The 17,841-nt window shown below is 41.8% G+C and overlaps 1 protein-coding gene across 3 annotated transcripts in view; it reads right to left on the minus strand.

Moving 5' to 3' along the window:
• The window catches only part of OGT (O-linked N-acetylglucosamine (GlcNAc) transferase), a 63,709-nt gene that overhangs the window by 40,750 nt on the left and 5,118 nt on the right, over positions 1-17,841 (minus strand). For all 3 annotated transcript variants that reach the window (XM_003801740.3, XM_003801739.2, XM_023508035.1), the window contains exons 3-5: positions 16,868-17,111; positions 3,722-3,790; positions 355-471 (exon numbers count right to left, since the gene is read on the minus strand). In XM_003801740.3, coding sequence (XP_003801788.1) covers positions 355-471; positions 3,722-3,790; positions 16,868-17,111 — 430 coding nt within the window. The remainder of the gene's footprint in view (positions 1-354; positions 472-3,721; positions 3,791-16,867; positions 17,112-17,841) is intronic.

The following is a 17,841-nucleotide window of genomic DNA, read 5'->3' on the forward strand; positions in this document are numbered from 1 at the left end:
AGCTACTTGGGAGGCAGAGGCAGGAGACTCGCTTGAGCCCAGGAGTTGGAGGTTGCTGTGAGCTGTGATGCCACAGTACTCTACCCAGGAGAATAGCTTGAGGCTCTGTCTCAAAAAAAAAAAAATCCTAAGTCAAAAGAAGTCTGTACTGTCAAAGAAACAAAGACATTATGCAATTGGTTAAGACCTAGTATTTAGTTCTGGTAAAAATACTCTGCACACATCAGCACTTCATAAATATCAATTATTAATTTAATGGCTAACCTTTTCTTTTTTGTTTTTTAATTTGGAGTGAGCATTTATTTGCACAATTACAACATGCAGACAAACCCAGAAGAGATGAACAAGTCTAACCTTTTCAAAGTGATGAATCGCAAGCCAAATCTCCCCTTGTGCATTGAAAACACAGCCAAGATTACTCCAAGCTACTGCAAAGTTCGGTTGCGTCTCAATTGCTTTCAAATAACATGCCTTGGGAGGGGGTTAATGAAAGAAGATGGGAGGGGAAGGAGGTAAAGGGAAAGGGGAAAATTTGTAAAGGGGAAAAAAAAGATTGGGGAGGGGAAGAAGGTGATATCATTATTCCTTCCCTGACCAGCCAAAAGTGACCCTGCAGCATAGGCTCGCTTGCGCAAAAACTAATGCGCTGCCACAGCTGGCTGCTCCTGCGCCTGCGCCACCAGAACCCAAGTGCAAACCACCGTGTTCAGTTCTGCTACCCAATGACCAATCCTTACACTGGGACTTATCTGGGAAGTCAACTGCTGTAAGACTATATGCTGGACTTCTCTTAACTGAACACCTAAGGGCTCTTGTTACATTTTCAAGTGGTATCTAGAGGGCACTACTGCCAAGGTTTCCTACTCCTACCCACCATTTCCCAAAGTGTGTTCCACAAGGCATTAAGAGTTATCACTAGAAAAAAGGATTTCATGATTAAATAAATTAGGAAAACAGAAAATGTTTCTTTACAATAGGAATTCCCTGAACTTAGTGGACCATGGAACTCTTCTTTCCTCAGGCATTTTATTAGAGTACTATGAAACAACATTTTGGGAAATGCTACTCTTCAACAATAATGTTCCTCACTAACATCAAAACTGTGCTACTAAAAAATGTTTTTCTGCCAAGTCAGATATCCATGAAGTCATGGGTTAACTTACATCCTTCACAATGCCCAACTCTCCCAAGAAGGACTGATGCTAAAACCTCACATGACAGGATTGCACCTAGGTTGAGGTCCCTGTAATGCGAGCGCAAACATCGCTTGCGCAACCTAACAGCATCGCAGTGCGCAATCGCTGCGAACTGCTGCGCTACATAGAACACCCCTAGACGCAGCAAACGGCCAACCAGATCCATTAATCTACTAGACAGGCCCATAGAGTATATTTGTTTAATGAGATTAGTTAGACTCGAGGTATGTTAAAACCCAATTTTATCCAAAAAGGCTACAAAATAGGACTGAGGGAGCCAGTCAATCAGATTACTCATCTAGTCAACCGTTCACAGGGGCTCATTTGCACGCAATGCGCATTAACGCTGCGCAGCCTTTGCGCTACTGCAGGGTCACAGCGCATCATCAGAAGAGCAGAATGCTGCAATACAAACAAAGAAGAAAAAAGGAAAAAAAATGAACAACAAGAAGAGTTAGAAGCTTTTACTAAGTAAATTATCTCTAATAATTTTTAATATCTTAATTAACTTTTACTTATCTTTGACAGAATTGTGGCTACAGTATAAAACATTCTCTTACATAACTTGTTTGTAAATAAAATTATTTTAAGCTGTTTCTGAAGCCACAAGACAGAAGATTCAGGCATGGAGGCAAATTGTTTTGCTGTGGCAGTTACAAACCCGTTACCATATTTCTCATCATGTGACTTTTCGATGCGTTCCTTGCTGGAAGAGGAGGAGGAGGTTGTGTGTCTGCCCTAGATCCAGGCCTCGAGCTCCCTTCAGCGAGGCACCTTACGCATGGAATAGGAGGTTTCACCCACCTGAAACCTTCTAAATACAATATCAATGGTGAAAAACCAAAAACAAGAGAGAAAATAAAACAAGATCATTAGTAAAAGTTCAACAAAGCAATTGAAATTCTTTGGATGTCTATTACATATGGGAATGAGGACAGTCTCAAGTCTGTAACATGGGAAACATGCAGAAGGGAGAGGGTTAATTAGGGCTATTGCATACAGCAGGGATTTTTGCTGGAAGAAAGGCTCTTTGTTTTCTACAAAGACAACTTAATTTTGCTTCCAAATACTAGGAATATGCTGGCTTGAATTTTCAAATGCACTGATTACAAAAGAAATACATTGCATTTCACTCAAGAATATTTTCTTGTTTACTAAGTTCTCACAAAAAACAGAATAACATTTTTCAAACTAGGTGTCTCCAGAGCTCTGAAATAAAGAAGTCAGCAACCTAAGGCAGGCGCAATGTCTCAGCCTAAACCAATCTCTAAAGCTGCAGTGAAGTGCAATTCATGTTAGCTGTCCGCTTGGTGGGGTGACAATTAACAGGAACTTATCAAATATTTGTTCTATAAATTACCAATTAGATTTATCAGCTAAGATTGAAATCGATTACAATTCATTAAGCTGGAAACCTACATAAGGTTAATCCAAAGTGTCAGCAGAATTTATGAGCTATGCACTTAAAACTAGTGCCTTTTAACATTAGGTGGTGCTGAAAAGCCTTCTCCCTCCCTGGACAAAAACAGTCAAACAGACAGCTACGCTGCGCATACACTCCACGCATTAGCATGCGCGTGGGGCTCAGAGCAACAGGTGGGAGTTTCAGAAGCATTCTGGTTTCTCCCCACTCCTCACCCCTGCAGCGCGGTTGCGTAAGGTGGCTTGTAACAAGACAACTGCATTTATAAATTTAATTATAAATTATACCAAAAGCTTTAATTAACCCAACCTGGTGTTCAAATTCATTATTTGCAAACACAGAATGCTAAAAGCCACCTTTCCACTTCGGCAAGTTTTCTTTCGATCAGTCCATTTCCCAAACAAACCAGCTTTGTCCTTCTTTTTTTTTTTTTTTAAGGGAGTGGGGTAGGGAGGAATAAAAGAAGGAAATGAGGAAGAAAAAGAGGTAGACAACTAGGATTGGAAAACAGGAAAAAGGAACTCAGGGAAGGAGTGGGAAGAAGAAGGGGCAGGATGTTCCAATTATTAATTTGCGATCATTTTAACAGCCTTTCTTCCACTGTAAAAGGGGTAAGGAAGATGAAGGGAGGAAGGTTAAATAAGAATTTTAAATGCCAGCATTACAGGGTAACATTTGGATGAAATTCTTCTCCACTTACAAGCCACAAAGGACTTAGAAGAGCAGCATTTTCAATGGCACCTGCATCATATAGGAGTCTTGAGCCAAATCACAGGCGCTCTGCTTGTCGTCAGCAGGCAAGCCTCAGATTTGAAGGAATGTCATTTATTCCCACATAAGATCATGATGGAGCCCATTGTCATAAAGATGATCTATCTCAGCAGAAAGGCTCCAAAATGTTCAGGTTCTTGCTTTACCCCCAAATACAGAAAATATATGTCAAAGCTTGGCCCTGCTCTAGTCTGAAGCGATTCATGCCATCAGTTTTCCTCAGTTTCATAGGACTATTTTATAAAGATAACTCAATGAAGAGTTGAAGACTTGGCAAAAAGTACAAGTTTTCATAACACTGATGTTTAAACATGTTCTATCAAACACCTACCTTGGCTTCTTCTAAGCGACCCAGGGCTTTGAGCAGGTTCCCCAGGTCACTGCGAACACAGTACAAATCCTAGAAACCCAGAGACACTCTGTCATTAATTGTACTATGTTTTGTCCATCAAAAACTAAAATCACTTTTATACATCTAGCACCCTCCCATTTTATTCTGTCAACTAAAGATGCTTGACCAACTTAAGGGCAGGACTCCAATCCCTCATCCTCAATTCCAAGTTCCAAATACCCATTTGATAAACTGATATGAAGCCATTTATGTACGTATGAATACTCATATTTTGTTACAGAAATGTGTATTTTACTATAAGGTGCTGCTTGCTTCAGACCTGTGAGTTTTACATATGGTATTATCTTCCAAAAATCCTAAAAATTCTGAATTTTGGAATGCATTTGACCCACCAGTTTCAGATAAAAGACTTTGAGACCTTACTAGAGCTTTCCCCTCCCTAGATATCAGTCATGTTAAAGAAATTATCAAATATTTGTTCAACTATTTTATTCAAGGTTATGATGAATCAATCACTCCTTATAGCAAGGACCAATAATTTTCCACAGTAGGCAAAAAAACATTATTTAGCAAGTGATTACCTACCAGCAAATCCATAGGCCTCAGACATATTTAGAAAACTTAACTTCAATTCACAATCAGGCAAAAGGATTACCATCCAACCAAAGCCTCTTATCTTGGCACCTGCCACTAGATTATGCATTAGTATTAAGTGCCATTAGAGTTGAGTGGGTGAATAATGAAAGACAGTTGAATCTACTTTTTATTAGCAGCTCAACTGTGTCACTAATCATCTGACTCACCAGTCCATTCACCAGTATGAGATACTCTAAAGAACAATGAGCTTAAATTTTTATTTGTCCTATTTTTCCTTTGTCAGTCAACTCTATCAGTCCATAAGCAGAGACAACAATAGGAAATATACTTACCATTCCAAAGGCTCCATGTAAAGGAGCCTTAAATTAAGCCCTACAAAGTGAAACTGTACCAAAGAATTAGCATATGTATTCTTCTCTCTGGAACAGTACTATGGTTTTCAGAATCAGTTAATTTTACGGATAAACGGCTTTTGTGATTGTACATTATCATCCATCAAGTGAACCAAAAAGTGTACCAAAGTACACTACCACAGAACAATGTTTTGGTCGGCCATAATGGGTCAGCCCTATGATCTACCTAACTCAGCACTGTCCTTCAAGCAAGAATGATATTTTGGAAGAATATGGTTGTCTCCCACGACCTCAAACACAAAAGGCTAATACTAATCCTGAAAACATCATAGGTATCATTAATCTTATTATAGACTTACCCTCCTCTAATTAGCCTAAGCACTTTTTTTTGGACAGTCTCAAGCTGGATAGAGTGCTGTGACATCACAACATACAGCAACCTCAAACTCTTGGGCTTAAATGAATCTCTTGCCTCAGCCTCCCAAGTAGCTGGGACATAATAGACACCCACCACAACGCCCAGCTATTTTTGTGGTTGCTGTCGTTGTTGCAGTTGTCATTGTTGTTTAGCTGGCCAGGGCCGGGCTTCAACCTGCCAACCTTGGTATATGTGACTGGCACCCTACCCACTAAGCAACAGGTGCCGCCTACTGTTTTTTTGTTTTTTTTTTTTTTTGAAACAGAGTCTCACTTTGTCACCGGGGTAGAGTTCTATGGTGTCATAGCTCACAGCAACCTCAAACTCTTGGGCTCAAGCAATTCTCTTGCCTCAATTTTTCTATTTTTAGTAGAGGCGGGATCTTGCTTTTTGCTGAGGATGGTCTCAAACCTCTAAGCTCAAGTAAACTACATGCCTCGGCCTCCCAGAGTGCTAGGATTACAGGCGTGAGCCACCTCACACCCAGCCTCGTCTCAGCACTTTTTAGCCCTGTTTACACTCTCGGAAGTAATGAATTCTATAAATCTTCCTATTTACTTTGTATGGCTATTTTTTTTCTAAACTTAAAAGATCACATCTATATTCTAGGATAAAAATAACTAATGGGTTACCCCTTTGTTTTGACAGACTATGACCGAATAATCCAATCTATTCATATATTCTTCTACCACTTAATAATTGTGGTTATACATCTTTGGACTTTTACCAACTCCTCCATCTTTTCCAAGCCATAATAATCAGAAATCTTGCAATTATTCTCCAACAATGACTGTAATGGCTATACATTTTAGCCAACTATTGCATAATTTTACCATGTAGTGTCTATGAACTTTTGGATGGATGCCATCCAAGTACTGACATTATAGCATACTCAACCAAGTTAACACAATGCTCATGTTAAAAACAGATAATCTTCAAAATTACTATAAGATAATGATTACCATAATAAGGAAATTTTAGAAAAAGGTAAAACAGATCATTTTAAATATAACAGTGAAATCTAATTGTCCTACTTGGGGGATTCAAACTTCTATGCACAAATAGCTAATTTCTAGAAAAATGAAAATCATCATTTTCCCAAAGGTTCAAAACCTAAGACCATCAAATTCTGCTTTATCTATCAAATAAAAATATTTTTTATTTTTTGAGACAGAGCCTCAAGCTGTTGCCCTAGGTAGAGTGCCATCACAGCTCACAGCAACCTCCAATACCTGGGCTTAAAGCAATTCTCTTGCCTCAGCCTCCCAAGTACCTGGGACTACAGGTGCCTGCCACAACACCCAGCTTTTTTTTTAGAGATGGGTCCTTGCTCTGGCTTAGGCTGGTTGCAAACCTGTGAGCTCAGGCAATCCACCTACCTCAGCCTCCCAAAATGCTAAGATTACAGGTGTGAGCCACCTCGCCCAGCCCCAGTAATAAAGAATTTTAAAGGCCAGCCATGGTGACTCATGCCTGTAATCCTAGCACTCTGGAAGACCAACGTTAGTGGATTGCCTAAGCAAGAGTGAGATCACATCTCTACTAAAAATAAAAGGGGGGGATGAAAAAAACTAGCCAGGCATTGTGGTGGGCACCTATAGTCCCAGCTATTCGGGAGGCTGAGGCAAGAGGATCACTTGAACCCAGGAGTTGTGGTGGCTTTGAGCTATGATGCCAGAGTACTCTACCCAGGGTGACAGAGTAAGATTCTGTCTCCAAAAAAAAAAAAAAAAAAAGAATTTTAAGAGAAATAGATGAGTTCAAGCCAGGTGAAGGCCAAGCAGGTTTTTAATAGACAAAGGAGGAGGGCATTGTAAACAGGGGGAAATATTATAAATAAATATAAAGAGATGAAAATGAGTAAGAGTTTCCTATAAAACTATTCTTCCTAAGATGGCATCTGTTTCCTGCCTTTCCCCCTAGAGCCTCGTACCCCCACCACCCACATCTATACACATATATACACATGAAGTAAAATCAGGTCAATAAAAACCCACAATTCTCAATTGCCTCTTAAATTAAATTCAAACTCCTCAGCCTCTCTATTCTTTTCAAATCTTCCAATTGACTCTCCTCTCCTATATCACTTCTTATTACTACTTGACTCACCACTTCAGCCAAGGAAGTCTACTTGCTATTTACCTTCCTACAGAATGCTTAGGTTATAAGCACCCACTCAAGGAAATCTTCTGATTAATACTCTCCAGCAATAATCATCCAAGGAGCTTACTTTCTTTTCCTTTATGGGCTGGGTATTATAACATATTATAACACACAACTTTCCCAATTTCTAACACATAATAAGCACTGAAATACCTAAACGTAACATCTGTACAGTGACCTTAACAAAAAGCAGAACAGGGAAGAATATATAGTTCTCTACAGTTCAGTAATACATGTAAGGCTCATGACAGTAATAATAACACCCTGACACAATGGTCAGGATGCCAGTAGCTCTCAATTCTGTATGTCTACAATCAAAACAGAAGCAGTGATTCAACAACTTACAAATTCAGAAAAAAGAGCTACTTTGAGGACCTCAGGGTTTATAGCCATTGCATATACAAAGGACAATTTTAAACACAATTCATAAAATGGATTGTGGGGTATGGGCAATTCTAGTCAGCTATCATGTGAAAGAATACCATCAGCAATAGCACCTTCAAATTGAAATAACCTAAGTGACCTGGAAAAATAAACTCAGACCCATTCAGATGCTAATAATTGGTGATTTATTCTCACCTGCGCAGGGGCCGTTGTTCTGAGACAAGTGGCCCTGAAGTGCAGGGTGTTACAGCTTGGTTATCAATGAATATGTCTCATATCACAATGATTATGATTATATAACAATAACTGATCAATGGATACATCTTAAATCACAATAGTTATAGTTATACAACAGTAATTAATCAAGCCTCGGTAAGTTTTCCACCATTATTCGTTTACTGAGAACTTGTGGGTTTCGTGAAACTTAGGACTTTCCATGCCTCTTTGAATTCTGAAGAGCATGGGAAACAGGCTGGGAGAAGCAGGGGATCGGGAGAGGGCAGGAGGTTGCCGTGAGGTGGGGGAACGGGAGAGGGCAAGGGAACAGGAGCTTGCCCATAGGGCGGGGGAATGGGAGAAGGCAGAGGAAACCAGGGGGAACAGGAGCTCACATCAAAATATGATGGACTAATGAAATTATTAAACCATCCAACATTATAGAAGACAATTAAAAATGTAAAAATGTGAAATAACAATGTCTTAAAAGTAATTTGTATAATCAATTCATAGAAAATAACTCATATTGGCCAGGTGCAGTGGCTCACACCTGTAATCCTAGCATTCTGGGAGGCCGAGGCAGGTGGATTGCTTGAGCTCACGAGTTCAAGACCAGCCTGAGCAAAAGTGAGACCCCCCCATCTCTACTAAAAATAGAAAAACTGAGACAAGAGGTTCACTTGAGCCGAAGTTGTAGGTTGCTGTGAGTTATGACACCATGGCACTCTACCCAGGGCAACAGCTTGAGACTGTCTCAAAAAAAAAAAAACTAAAATAACTCATTAACTTAAAAAGATAAACACTGGTGAGAACAGGTTACCAAAAATATTACCTTAACGTTTTACTCTTTCACTGCTGCAAAACCAAAATAACCTGGGTTTCCTTAACCATTTTCCATAGAATGCCAACTACATCTAATATTCAGGCCCACAATGCACTAAAGATACATTTTTTTTTTATTTGAGACAGAGCCTCAAGCTGTCGCCCTGGGTAGAGTGCTATGGCATCACAGCTCACAGCAACCTCCAACTCTTGGGCTTAAAGCAATTCTCTTGCCTCAGCCTCCCAAGTAGCTGGGACTACAGGCACCCGCCAGAACGTCCAGCTATTTTTTGGTTGTAGTTGTCATTGTTGTCTGGCAGGCCTGGGCTAGATTCGAACCTGCAAGCTCTGGTATATGTAGCTTGAGCTACAGGCACCGAGCCAACATCCTTTTTTTTTTTTTTTTTTTTGAGACAGAGTCTCACTTTATCACCCTGCCACAAAGCCTGGCTATTTTTTTCAGATGGAGTCTCAATCTTGCTCAGGCTATTCTTGAACTACTGAGCTCAGGAAATCCACCCGACTCCGCCTCCCAGAGTGCTAGGATTACAGGCCTGAGCCACCGTGCCAGGCCCCACTAAAAATATATTTAAGCACTGTAAACAAATCACAAAATAGGCTCAGCACTCATAGCTCAGTGGTTACGGCACTGGCCACATGCACCAGGGGTGGTGGGTTGGAACCCAGCCCAGCATTGTGGTGGGTGCCTGTAGTCCCAGCCACTTGGGAGGCTAAGGCAAAAGAATCACTTAAGCCCAAAGAGTTTGAGGTTGCTGTGAGCCGCGACATTATGCACTCTACCAAGAGTGACAGAGTAAGACTCTGTCTCAAAAAAATAAATAAAGAGGCTCAGCGCCTTGTGGCTCAAGTGGCTAAGGCACCAGCCACATACACCTAAGGTGGCGGGTTCGAATCCAGCCCAGGCCTGCCAAAAACAACAATGACAGCTGCAACCAAAAAATAGCCAGGCACTGTGGCAGGCACCCGTGGTCCCAGATACTTGGGAGGCTGAGGCAGGAGACTCGCTTGAGCCCAGGAGTTGGAGGTTGCTGTGAGCTGTGATGCCACAGAACTCTACCCAGGGGGATAGCTTGAGGCTCTGTCTCAAAAAATAAATAAATAAATAAGGCTTGACACCTGTAGCACAGTGGTTACAGCGCCAGCCACATACACCAAGGCTGGCAAGTTCAAACCCAGCCCTGGCCAGCTAAATAACAATGCCAACTACAACAAAAAATAGCCGGGCATTGTGGCGGGCACCTGTAGTCCCAGCTACTTGGGAGGCTGAAGCAAGAGAATCACTCAAGAGTTAGAGGTTGCTGCAAGCCATGATGCCACAGCACTCTACTGAGGGCAACATAGTGAGAATCTGTCTCAGTAGAAAAATTAAAACATAAAAATAAATATATATGGTATATTTAGGAAAAAAAATCCCATTTTGCACAATCTCATTTTCATTCTTATTAGTAAGAACAGAGAAACAAAATAGCGCTCTGGCACCATGCCTATAGCTTAGTAAGTAGGGTGCCAGCCACATTCACTGAGGCTGGTGTGATGGGTTTGAGCCCAGTCTTGGTCTGCCAAAACAATGACAACTGTAACCAAAAAATAGCAGGGCGCTGTGGTAGGCACCTGTGGACCCAGCTACTTGGGAGGCTAAGGCAAGAGAATCACTTAAGCCCAAGAGTTTGAGGTTGCTGTGAGCTGTGACACCACAGCACTCTACTGGCAGCAACACAGTGAGACTCTGTCTCAAAAATAATAATAATGGGCAGCACCTGTGGCTCAGTGGGTAGGGTGGCAGGTTCAAACCCAGATGAAAATAATAATAATGGGCGGCGCCTATGGCTCAGTGAGTAGGGCACTGGCCCCATATACCGAGGGTGGTGGGTTCAAACCCAGCCCTGACCAAACTGCAACAAAAAATGGCTAGGTATTGTGGCGGGAGCCTGTGGTCCCAGCTACTTTGGAGGCTGAGGGAAGAGAATCGCCTAAGCCCAGGAGCTGGAGGTTGCTGTGAACTATTATGGCACAGCACTCTACTGAGGGTGACAAAATGAGACTCTGTCTCTAAAAAAATAATAATAATAAGTAACAATAATAAGCTGGGTACAGTGGCTCACACCTGTAATCCCAGCACTTGGGAGGCTGAGGCAGGTGGATTGCCTGAGCTAACGGTTTCAAGACCAGGTAGAGCAAGAGTGAGACTCCCATCTCTAAAAAAGAACTAGCTGGGCATTGTCGTGGGTGCCTGTAGTCCCAGCTACTCAGGAGGCTGAGGAAAGAGAATTGCTTGAGCCCAAGAGTTTGCGGTTGCTGTGAGCTATGACACTACAGTACTCCACTGAGGGCAACAAAGTGAGACTCTGTCTCAAAAAAAAAAAAAAAAACTGATAATAGTTTTTAATGCTCAAAATTAACTGAAAAAGAAACTGTTAATACACATCATGATAAAAAGGGATTTCAAAAAAATTTAAAACAAAAAAAGTGATTTCAGATCTTTGAGCAAACTAAATTAAGCTTCAATTTCCTAACTTATAAAATGGAGATTAAGGGACAGTAGGATATGATCAATGGTTTCCAATCTATGCTCAAGGGCTACCTGAAGCGTTGAGTATTCTCTGGGCACATCATCCCATTTTTATACTTTATTTCTTTTCGCTTGAACATTTGCTTTCAAGATAGTCAAGCTCAGGTTTTAATATCCACTTTACAATTACAATATTGCCCACGGAATCTGGATGACCCAGAGCTTGAACTTGGAATCCGAATGAAAAATTGTGGCAAATTTTGTCTGGAATTTGAACACCCAGCACATCGTTCGTGTGTGGGTTTTGGGGGTTTTCCTTTTTCATTCTGGTTCGTGCGTTTTGTTTTTTTCAGTTTTTGGCCGGGGTTGAACCCACCACCTCCGGCATATGGGGCCGGCGTCCTACTCCTTTGAGCCAAAGGTGCCGCCCTGTTCATGTATTTTTATGTGAACATTTCCCCAGCTCTCATATGCTGCCCATATGCTTTGCCCTTTGGTTTATCGTTGGAAGCTGTAGTGAAAGCATCTCATGTGATTTTTTGGTGCTAATTTTATGCTTTTGTGACTGTTTTGTGTTTTTATATATTTATATTTATATATATATACACATATACACAATAACAACTAAGTGTATTCGCCATGGGTCCTAAAAAGGATAGTGAGGAAAATAAGAGGCGGCTCGGTGCCTATAGCTCAACTGGCTAAGGCGCCAGCCACGTACACCTAAGGTGGCGGGTTCGAATCCCCAGCCCGGACCCGCCAAACAACAATGACGGCTGCAACCAAAAAATAGCCGGGCGTTGTGGCGGGCGCCTGTGGTCCCAGCTACTTGGGAGGCAGAGGCAGAAGACTCGCTTGAGCCCAGGAGTTGGAGGTTGCTGTGAGCTGTAATGCCACGGCACTCTACCCAGGGGGACAGCTTGAGGCTCTGTCTCAAAAAAAAAAAAAAAAGAAAAGAAGAGGAAAGCTGTTAGAGCTACAATCAAAATTAAGAAAGATCATATCGCTAAGCATGAAAGCAGTACACGTGTGGCTGATCTTGCTATTAGGGATGACTAAATCAACTGTACAATTTTGAAAAACAAAGAAGCTATTAAAGCAGCTGATGTGGCGAAAGGGGTTACCACACTGACCTCTATGAGATTGAAAACTATGAAGAGATGGAAAAACTCCATAGTTTGATTACTTAAAAACAGCTGAGGCTGGGCGTGGTGGCTCACGCCTATAATACTAGCACTCTGGGAGGCCAAGGTGGGTAGAGCTCGCAGGTTTGAGACCAGCCAGAGCAAGATCGAGACACCTGGGCAGCGCCTGTGGCTCAGTAAGTAGGGCACCGGCCCCATATACCAAGGGTAGCGGGTTCAAACCTGGCCCCAGCCAAACTGCAACAAAAAAATAGCTGGGCGTTGTGGCAAGTGCCTGTAGTCCCAGCTACTCGGTGAGGATGAGGCAGGAGAATCAGGAGTTGGAGGTTGCTGTGAGCTGGGACACCACAGCATTCTTCTACCAAGGGCAATAAAGTGAGACTCTGTCTCTAAAAAAATTTTAAAAATCGAGACACCCCACCCTCTGCCCCCTCTAAAAATAGCCGGGTGGGCGTGGTGGCAGGTGCCTGTAGTCCCAACTACACAGGAGGCTGAGATAAGAGAATCACTTGCTTGAGCCCAAGAGTCTTAGGTTGCTGTGAGGTATGATGCCATAGCACTCTACCAGGGGCAACAAAGTGAGACTCTGTCTCAAAGAAAAGAAAAACAGCTAGGTGGTGATGTGATTTCTGAGATGATAATTTGTAAGAAAGCCAAGATGATTTAGTGAAGGCATGCCTGATATTAGTACTCAAAAGGAAGAGTTTAAAGCCAAGAGAACCTTAAGAACTGGAATCCATAGTGTTGTTATGCACAGAGGCTGCCACTTCTAATTTGGAAGCAGCGAAGTCTGTAAAGGAGTTTAAGGAGTTGTAAACAGTGAAGGGTATGTTTCAAACCAAGTGTGCAATTTTGACAAAAACGGCCTTTATATTTTTAGGTTTTTGTATTTTAAATTTTATTAATTTACATTTTTATTCAATTTTTTTTTTTTTTACAGAGTCTCACTTTGTCACCCATGGTAGAGTGACGTAGCATCACAGCTCATAGCAACCTCCAGCACTTGGGCTTAAGCAATTCTCTTGCCTCAGCCTCCCAAGTAGCTGGGACTACAGACACCTGCTGCCCTCGGTAAATGGGGCCAGTGCCTTACTCACTGAGCCATAGGTGCCACCCTATTCAAATATTATTATTTGTTAATATTTTCCCTTATAATCCAGTTTAGTGACTTAGTGTTAAAATCATTTTGAAAATTTGACCCAGGAACAGATTAATCCAGTTTCTATTATTTTAAAAGGGAAAAATAGTCTTAGAACTGGAACGATTTAGAATTCAAATGGGGTTCCAGGATGGATTAAGTTAGGATTCCAAGGCATCACTTTATTAGCTATGTGATCCCAAGAAAGTTACATAAGCCCCAAGTCCATGTTGTTTATAATTGGTAAAATTGTAAATACTACCATCTACTTTGAAGGATCATTACCAAGATTGACTAAGACAAATCATCTGAAGCAATTAGCACAGTGTCTGAGCACATAGTAGACATTCAATAAATGGTAACCATAATAGTGAATAATATATAATTGTTAATCACTTCCAGGTTGGTTGCAAAACTAAATGTTAACAACATAAGTTGGGAATATATTCTTATCTTGGGTGGCCCATGTGGCTCAGTGTGTAGGGTGCCGGCCCCACATACCAAGGGTGGCAGGTTCGAACCCAGCCCCAGCCAAACTGTAACAAAAAAATAGCCAGGTGTTGTGGTGGGCACCTGTAGTCCCAGCTACTTGGGAGGCTGAGGCAAGAGAATCACCTAAGCCCAGGAGTTAAGAGGTTGCTATGAGCTGTGTGATGCCATGGCACTCTACCAAGGGCAATAAAGTGAAACTGTCTCTACATAAAAAAAATACATATATTCTTATCTTTTCCTGGCTTTTTTTTTTTTTTGAGACAGTCCGACTCTTTGCCCTGTGTAGAGTTCCATATCATCATAATTTACAGTAACCTCAAATTCCTGGGTCCAAGCAATCCTCTTTCCTCAGCCTCCCGAGCAGCTGGAACTACAGGCACTGACCCACTTAATTTTTCTATTTCTAGTAGAAACAGGGTCTTGCTCTTGCTCAGGCTGGTCTTGAACTCCTGAGCTCAGGCAATCCACCCACCTCGGCTTCCTATAATGTTAGGATTACAGGTATGAGCCACCATGCCTAAGCTTTTTTTCTGGATTTCTATAACCTCTTTCCTTATCACTTATCTCTTACAAGTTTACATTTACTTTCTCTAACTACATGAACAGTTTTGAGGGTAAGCCTTATGTATTTGTATCTTTCAAAGTACCTAAACACAGTATCAAGTTAATGTCTGCCAGCTGGGCCTCACCTGTTCCCCAGAACATATCTGCAACTTAGACCAAAAAAAAAATTAAGAACCAATCAAAAGCCTGATAGAGATAATATCACCTCAATTCTACACTTCTAATTATGTTGAAAGGAAAGAGAACAGGATATTGAGAAACAAATTTTATAATCTGGATTTCATGTAACTAATCCATATACATAGTATTGGCATCTTGTTTTTACTATCTTATACTACAGGTTAAGACACTGTATCAACCATTCCTTGAAAACCAATTCACTGTTACACACACACACCCCCCCCAGAATTTATCCAAAATTAATCACAATAGTGCAAAGGAACAATGTCATATGTTTTATAGTTTATGTTATAAAAAACTGATGCAAGGCTCGGCGCCTGTAGCTCAAGCAGCTAAGGCACCAGCCACATACACCAAAGCTGGTGGGTTTGAATCCAGCCCAGGCCTGCCAAACAACGACAACTACAACCAAAGAATGGGCGGGTGTTGTGGCGGGTGCCTATAGTCCCAGCTATTTGGGAGGCTGAGGCAAGAGAATCACTTAAGCCCAGGAGTTGGAGATTGCTGTGAACTGTGATGCCATGGCACTCTACCCAGGGTGACAGTTTGAGGCTCTGTCTCAAAAAGAAAAAAAAAAGAAAGAAAAGAAAGAAAAACTGATGCAGGTCAGCATGGGACACTTGTAATCCCAACACTTTGGGAGGCTGAGGTGGGCAGATCACCTGAGCTCACCAGTTCAAGACCAGCCTGAGCTACAGCGAGACCTCATCTCTAAAATACTACCTGGGTATTGTGGCAGGCTCCTGTAGTCCCAGCTACTCGAGGGGCTGAAGCAAGAGAATGGCTTGAGCCCAAGAGTTAGAGGTTGCTGTGAGCTATGACACCAGAGCACTCTACCGGGGGCAACATAGTGAGACTCTTGTCTCGTGTGTCTATAGGACACATGACATAAAAAAAAAAAAATTGATGTGGTATATTTTTTTTGCAGTAAGAATAATTTTTAGGCCAGGCATGGTGGCTCATACCTGTAATCCTAGCACTCTAAGAAAGACCAACACAGGTCAACTGCCTGAGCTCACAGGTTCTAGACCAGCCTAAGGCAGAGCGAGGAGCCGTCTCTAAAAAAAAAAATAGTGGAGCGTGTGGCAGGCACCTGTAGTCCCAGCTACTTGGGAGGCTGGAGCAAGAGAATTGCTTGAGCCCAAGAGTTTGAGGTTGCTGTGCGATCTGTGATACCACAGCACTCTACCAAGGGCAACAAAGTGAGACTGTCTAAAAAAAAAAACAAAAACAAAGAGAATAATTTTTATTGGCTGGGCATGGCTCTCTCAACACTAATCCCAGCACTCTGGGAGGCCAACACAGATGGATTGCTTGAGCTCAGGAGTTCAAGACCAGCCTAAGCAAGAGTGAGATCTTGTCTCTACTAAAAAGAAAAAACTAGCTGGCCATGGGGGCACATGCCTATAGTCCCACCTGCTGGAAAGGCTGAGGCAAGAAGAAAATTGCTTAAACTTAGGAGTTTGAAGTTGCAGTGCGCTACAATGAGGCCACAGCACTCTACCTACCCAGAGCAAGAGTGAGACTCAGTCTCAAAAAAAAAAAAAAAAGAAAAGGCCAGGCGTGGGGGCTCATACCTGCAATCCTAACACTCTGGTGGGAAGCCTAGGTGGGTGGATTGCTTGAGTTCAAGACCAGCCTAAGCAAGAGAGAGACTTGGTCTCTAAAATTAGTTAGGCGTTGTGGTGGCGCCTGTAGTCCCAGCTACTCAGGGAGGCTGAGCCCAAGAGTTTGCGGTTGCTGTGAGCTATGACACCATGGCATTCTACTGAAGGTGACATAGTGAGACTCTATCTCAAAACAAATAATTTTGGCGGCACCTGTGGTTCAAAAGGGTAGGGTGCCAGCCCCATATGCCAGAGGTGGCGGGTTCAAACTCAGCCCTGGCCAAAGAAATAATAATAATAATAATAATTTTCATGCTTTATAATGTAACTTGCTAGATAAAACAAATTCAACATAATGCAGACTAGGTCAAGGCAATTTTACCATTTTAAGTACATAAATATTTCTAAACTCTTTGCTTTATTCCACAGAAAAACTTATTTCACTCTCTGAGGTATCAAACTATGTTTCTTTCTGGGTTTCTGTTAGGGGAAAGAAACCATTAAAATTTTACTCACGGGATTGTACTGAAGAGCAGAGACGTAAGCTTGTACGGCCCCTTCCATGTCACCTGCTGCTACCAAGGCGGCTGCCAGGTTAATATAACCATCGATGAAATCAGGTTTGAGACGCAATGCATGTCGATAATGTTCAATAGCTTCCTGCAACTGCCCTCTTTCCTTATATACGTTTCCCAAGTTTGAATAGGCTTCTGCCAGAAGGGGGTTTTGTTTAATTGCCAGAGTGCTAAAGTGAGCAGATCTGGAAAAGGCGAAAAGTGTTGATACATGGGTATGCATGTTACAAAAAAGAAGGTTTGGTCCATATGCAACTCAGTTTCTGAAGTTCCTGTGCTATTGCTAATTATATAACAATACATTTGTCTTTTAACTAGTGTATAAAAGGAAAAATTTCAGAAATCAAAGTTTTTCAAACATGGAAACATTCCAGATTCCAAATTGGAAAGCTTTTTCTTATGAGATAAAGTTCTTAGTAGAGTAATATTACAAAACTACAACACTGAAAATCATAATCATTACAGATCAAGAATGAAAATGCTGGCCGGATAAGGTGGCTTATACCTCTAATCCTAGCACTCCAGAAAGCTGAGGCAGGAGGATATCTTCCTTTGTGCACAGGAGTTTGAGACCAGCCTGAGCAAAGGAAGGCCCAGTCTCTACTAAAAATAGAAAAATTTGATTCGGTGCCCATAGCTCAGTAAGGCGCCAGGCACATACATACACCGAAGGTGGCAGGTTCGAGCCCGGCTGGGGCCTGCTAAACAACAATGACAAATGCAACCAAAAAATAGCTGGGCATTGTGGCGGGCACCTGTAGTCTTAGCTACTCAGGAGGCGGAGGCAAGAGAATCACTTAAGCCCAAGAGTTTGAGGTTGCTGTGAGCTGTGATGCCATAGCACTCTACTGAGGGTGACATAGTGAGACTGTGTCTCAAAAAAAAAAAGAAAATAAAGAAAAAGAAAAATGGCTC

The sequence above is a fragment of the Otolemur garnettii genome, unplaced genomic scaffold (assembly GCF_000181295.1).
Source record: "Otolemur garnettii isolate 467f Iridium unplaced genomic scaffold, OtoGar3 scaffold00219, whole genome shotgun sequence".
NCBI lineage: Eukaryota > Metazoa > Chordata > Mammalia > Primates > Galagidae > Otolemur > Otolemur garnettii.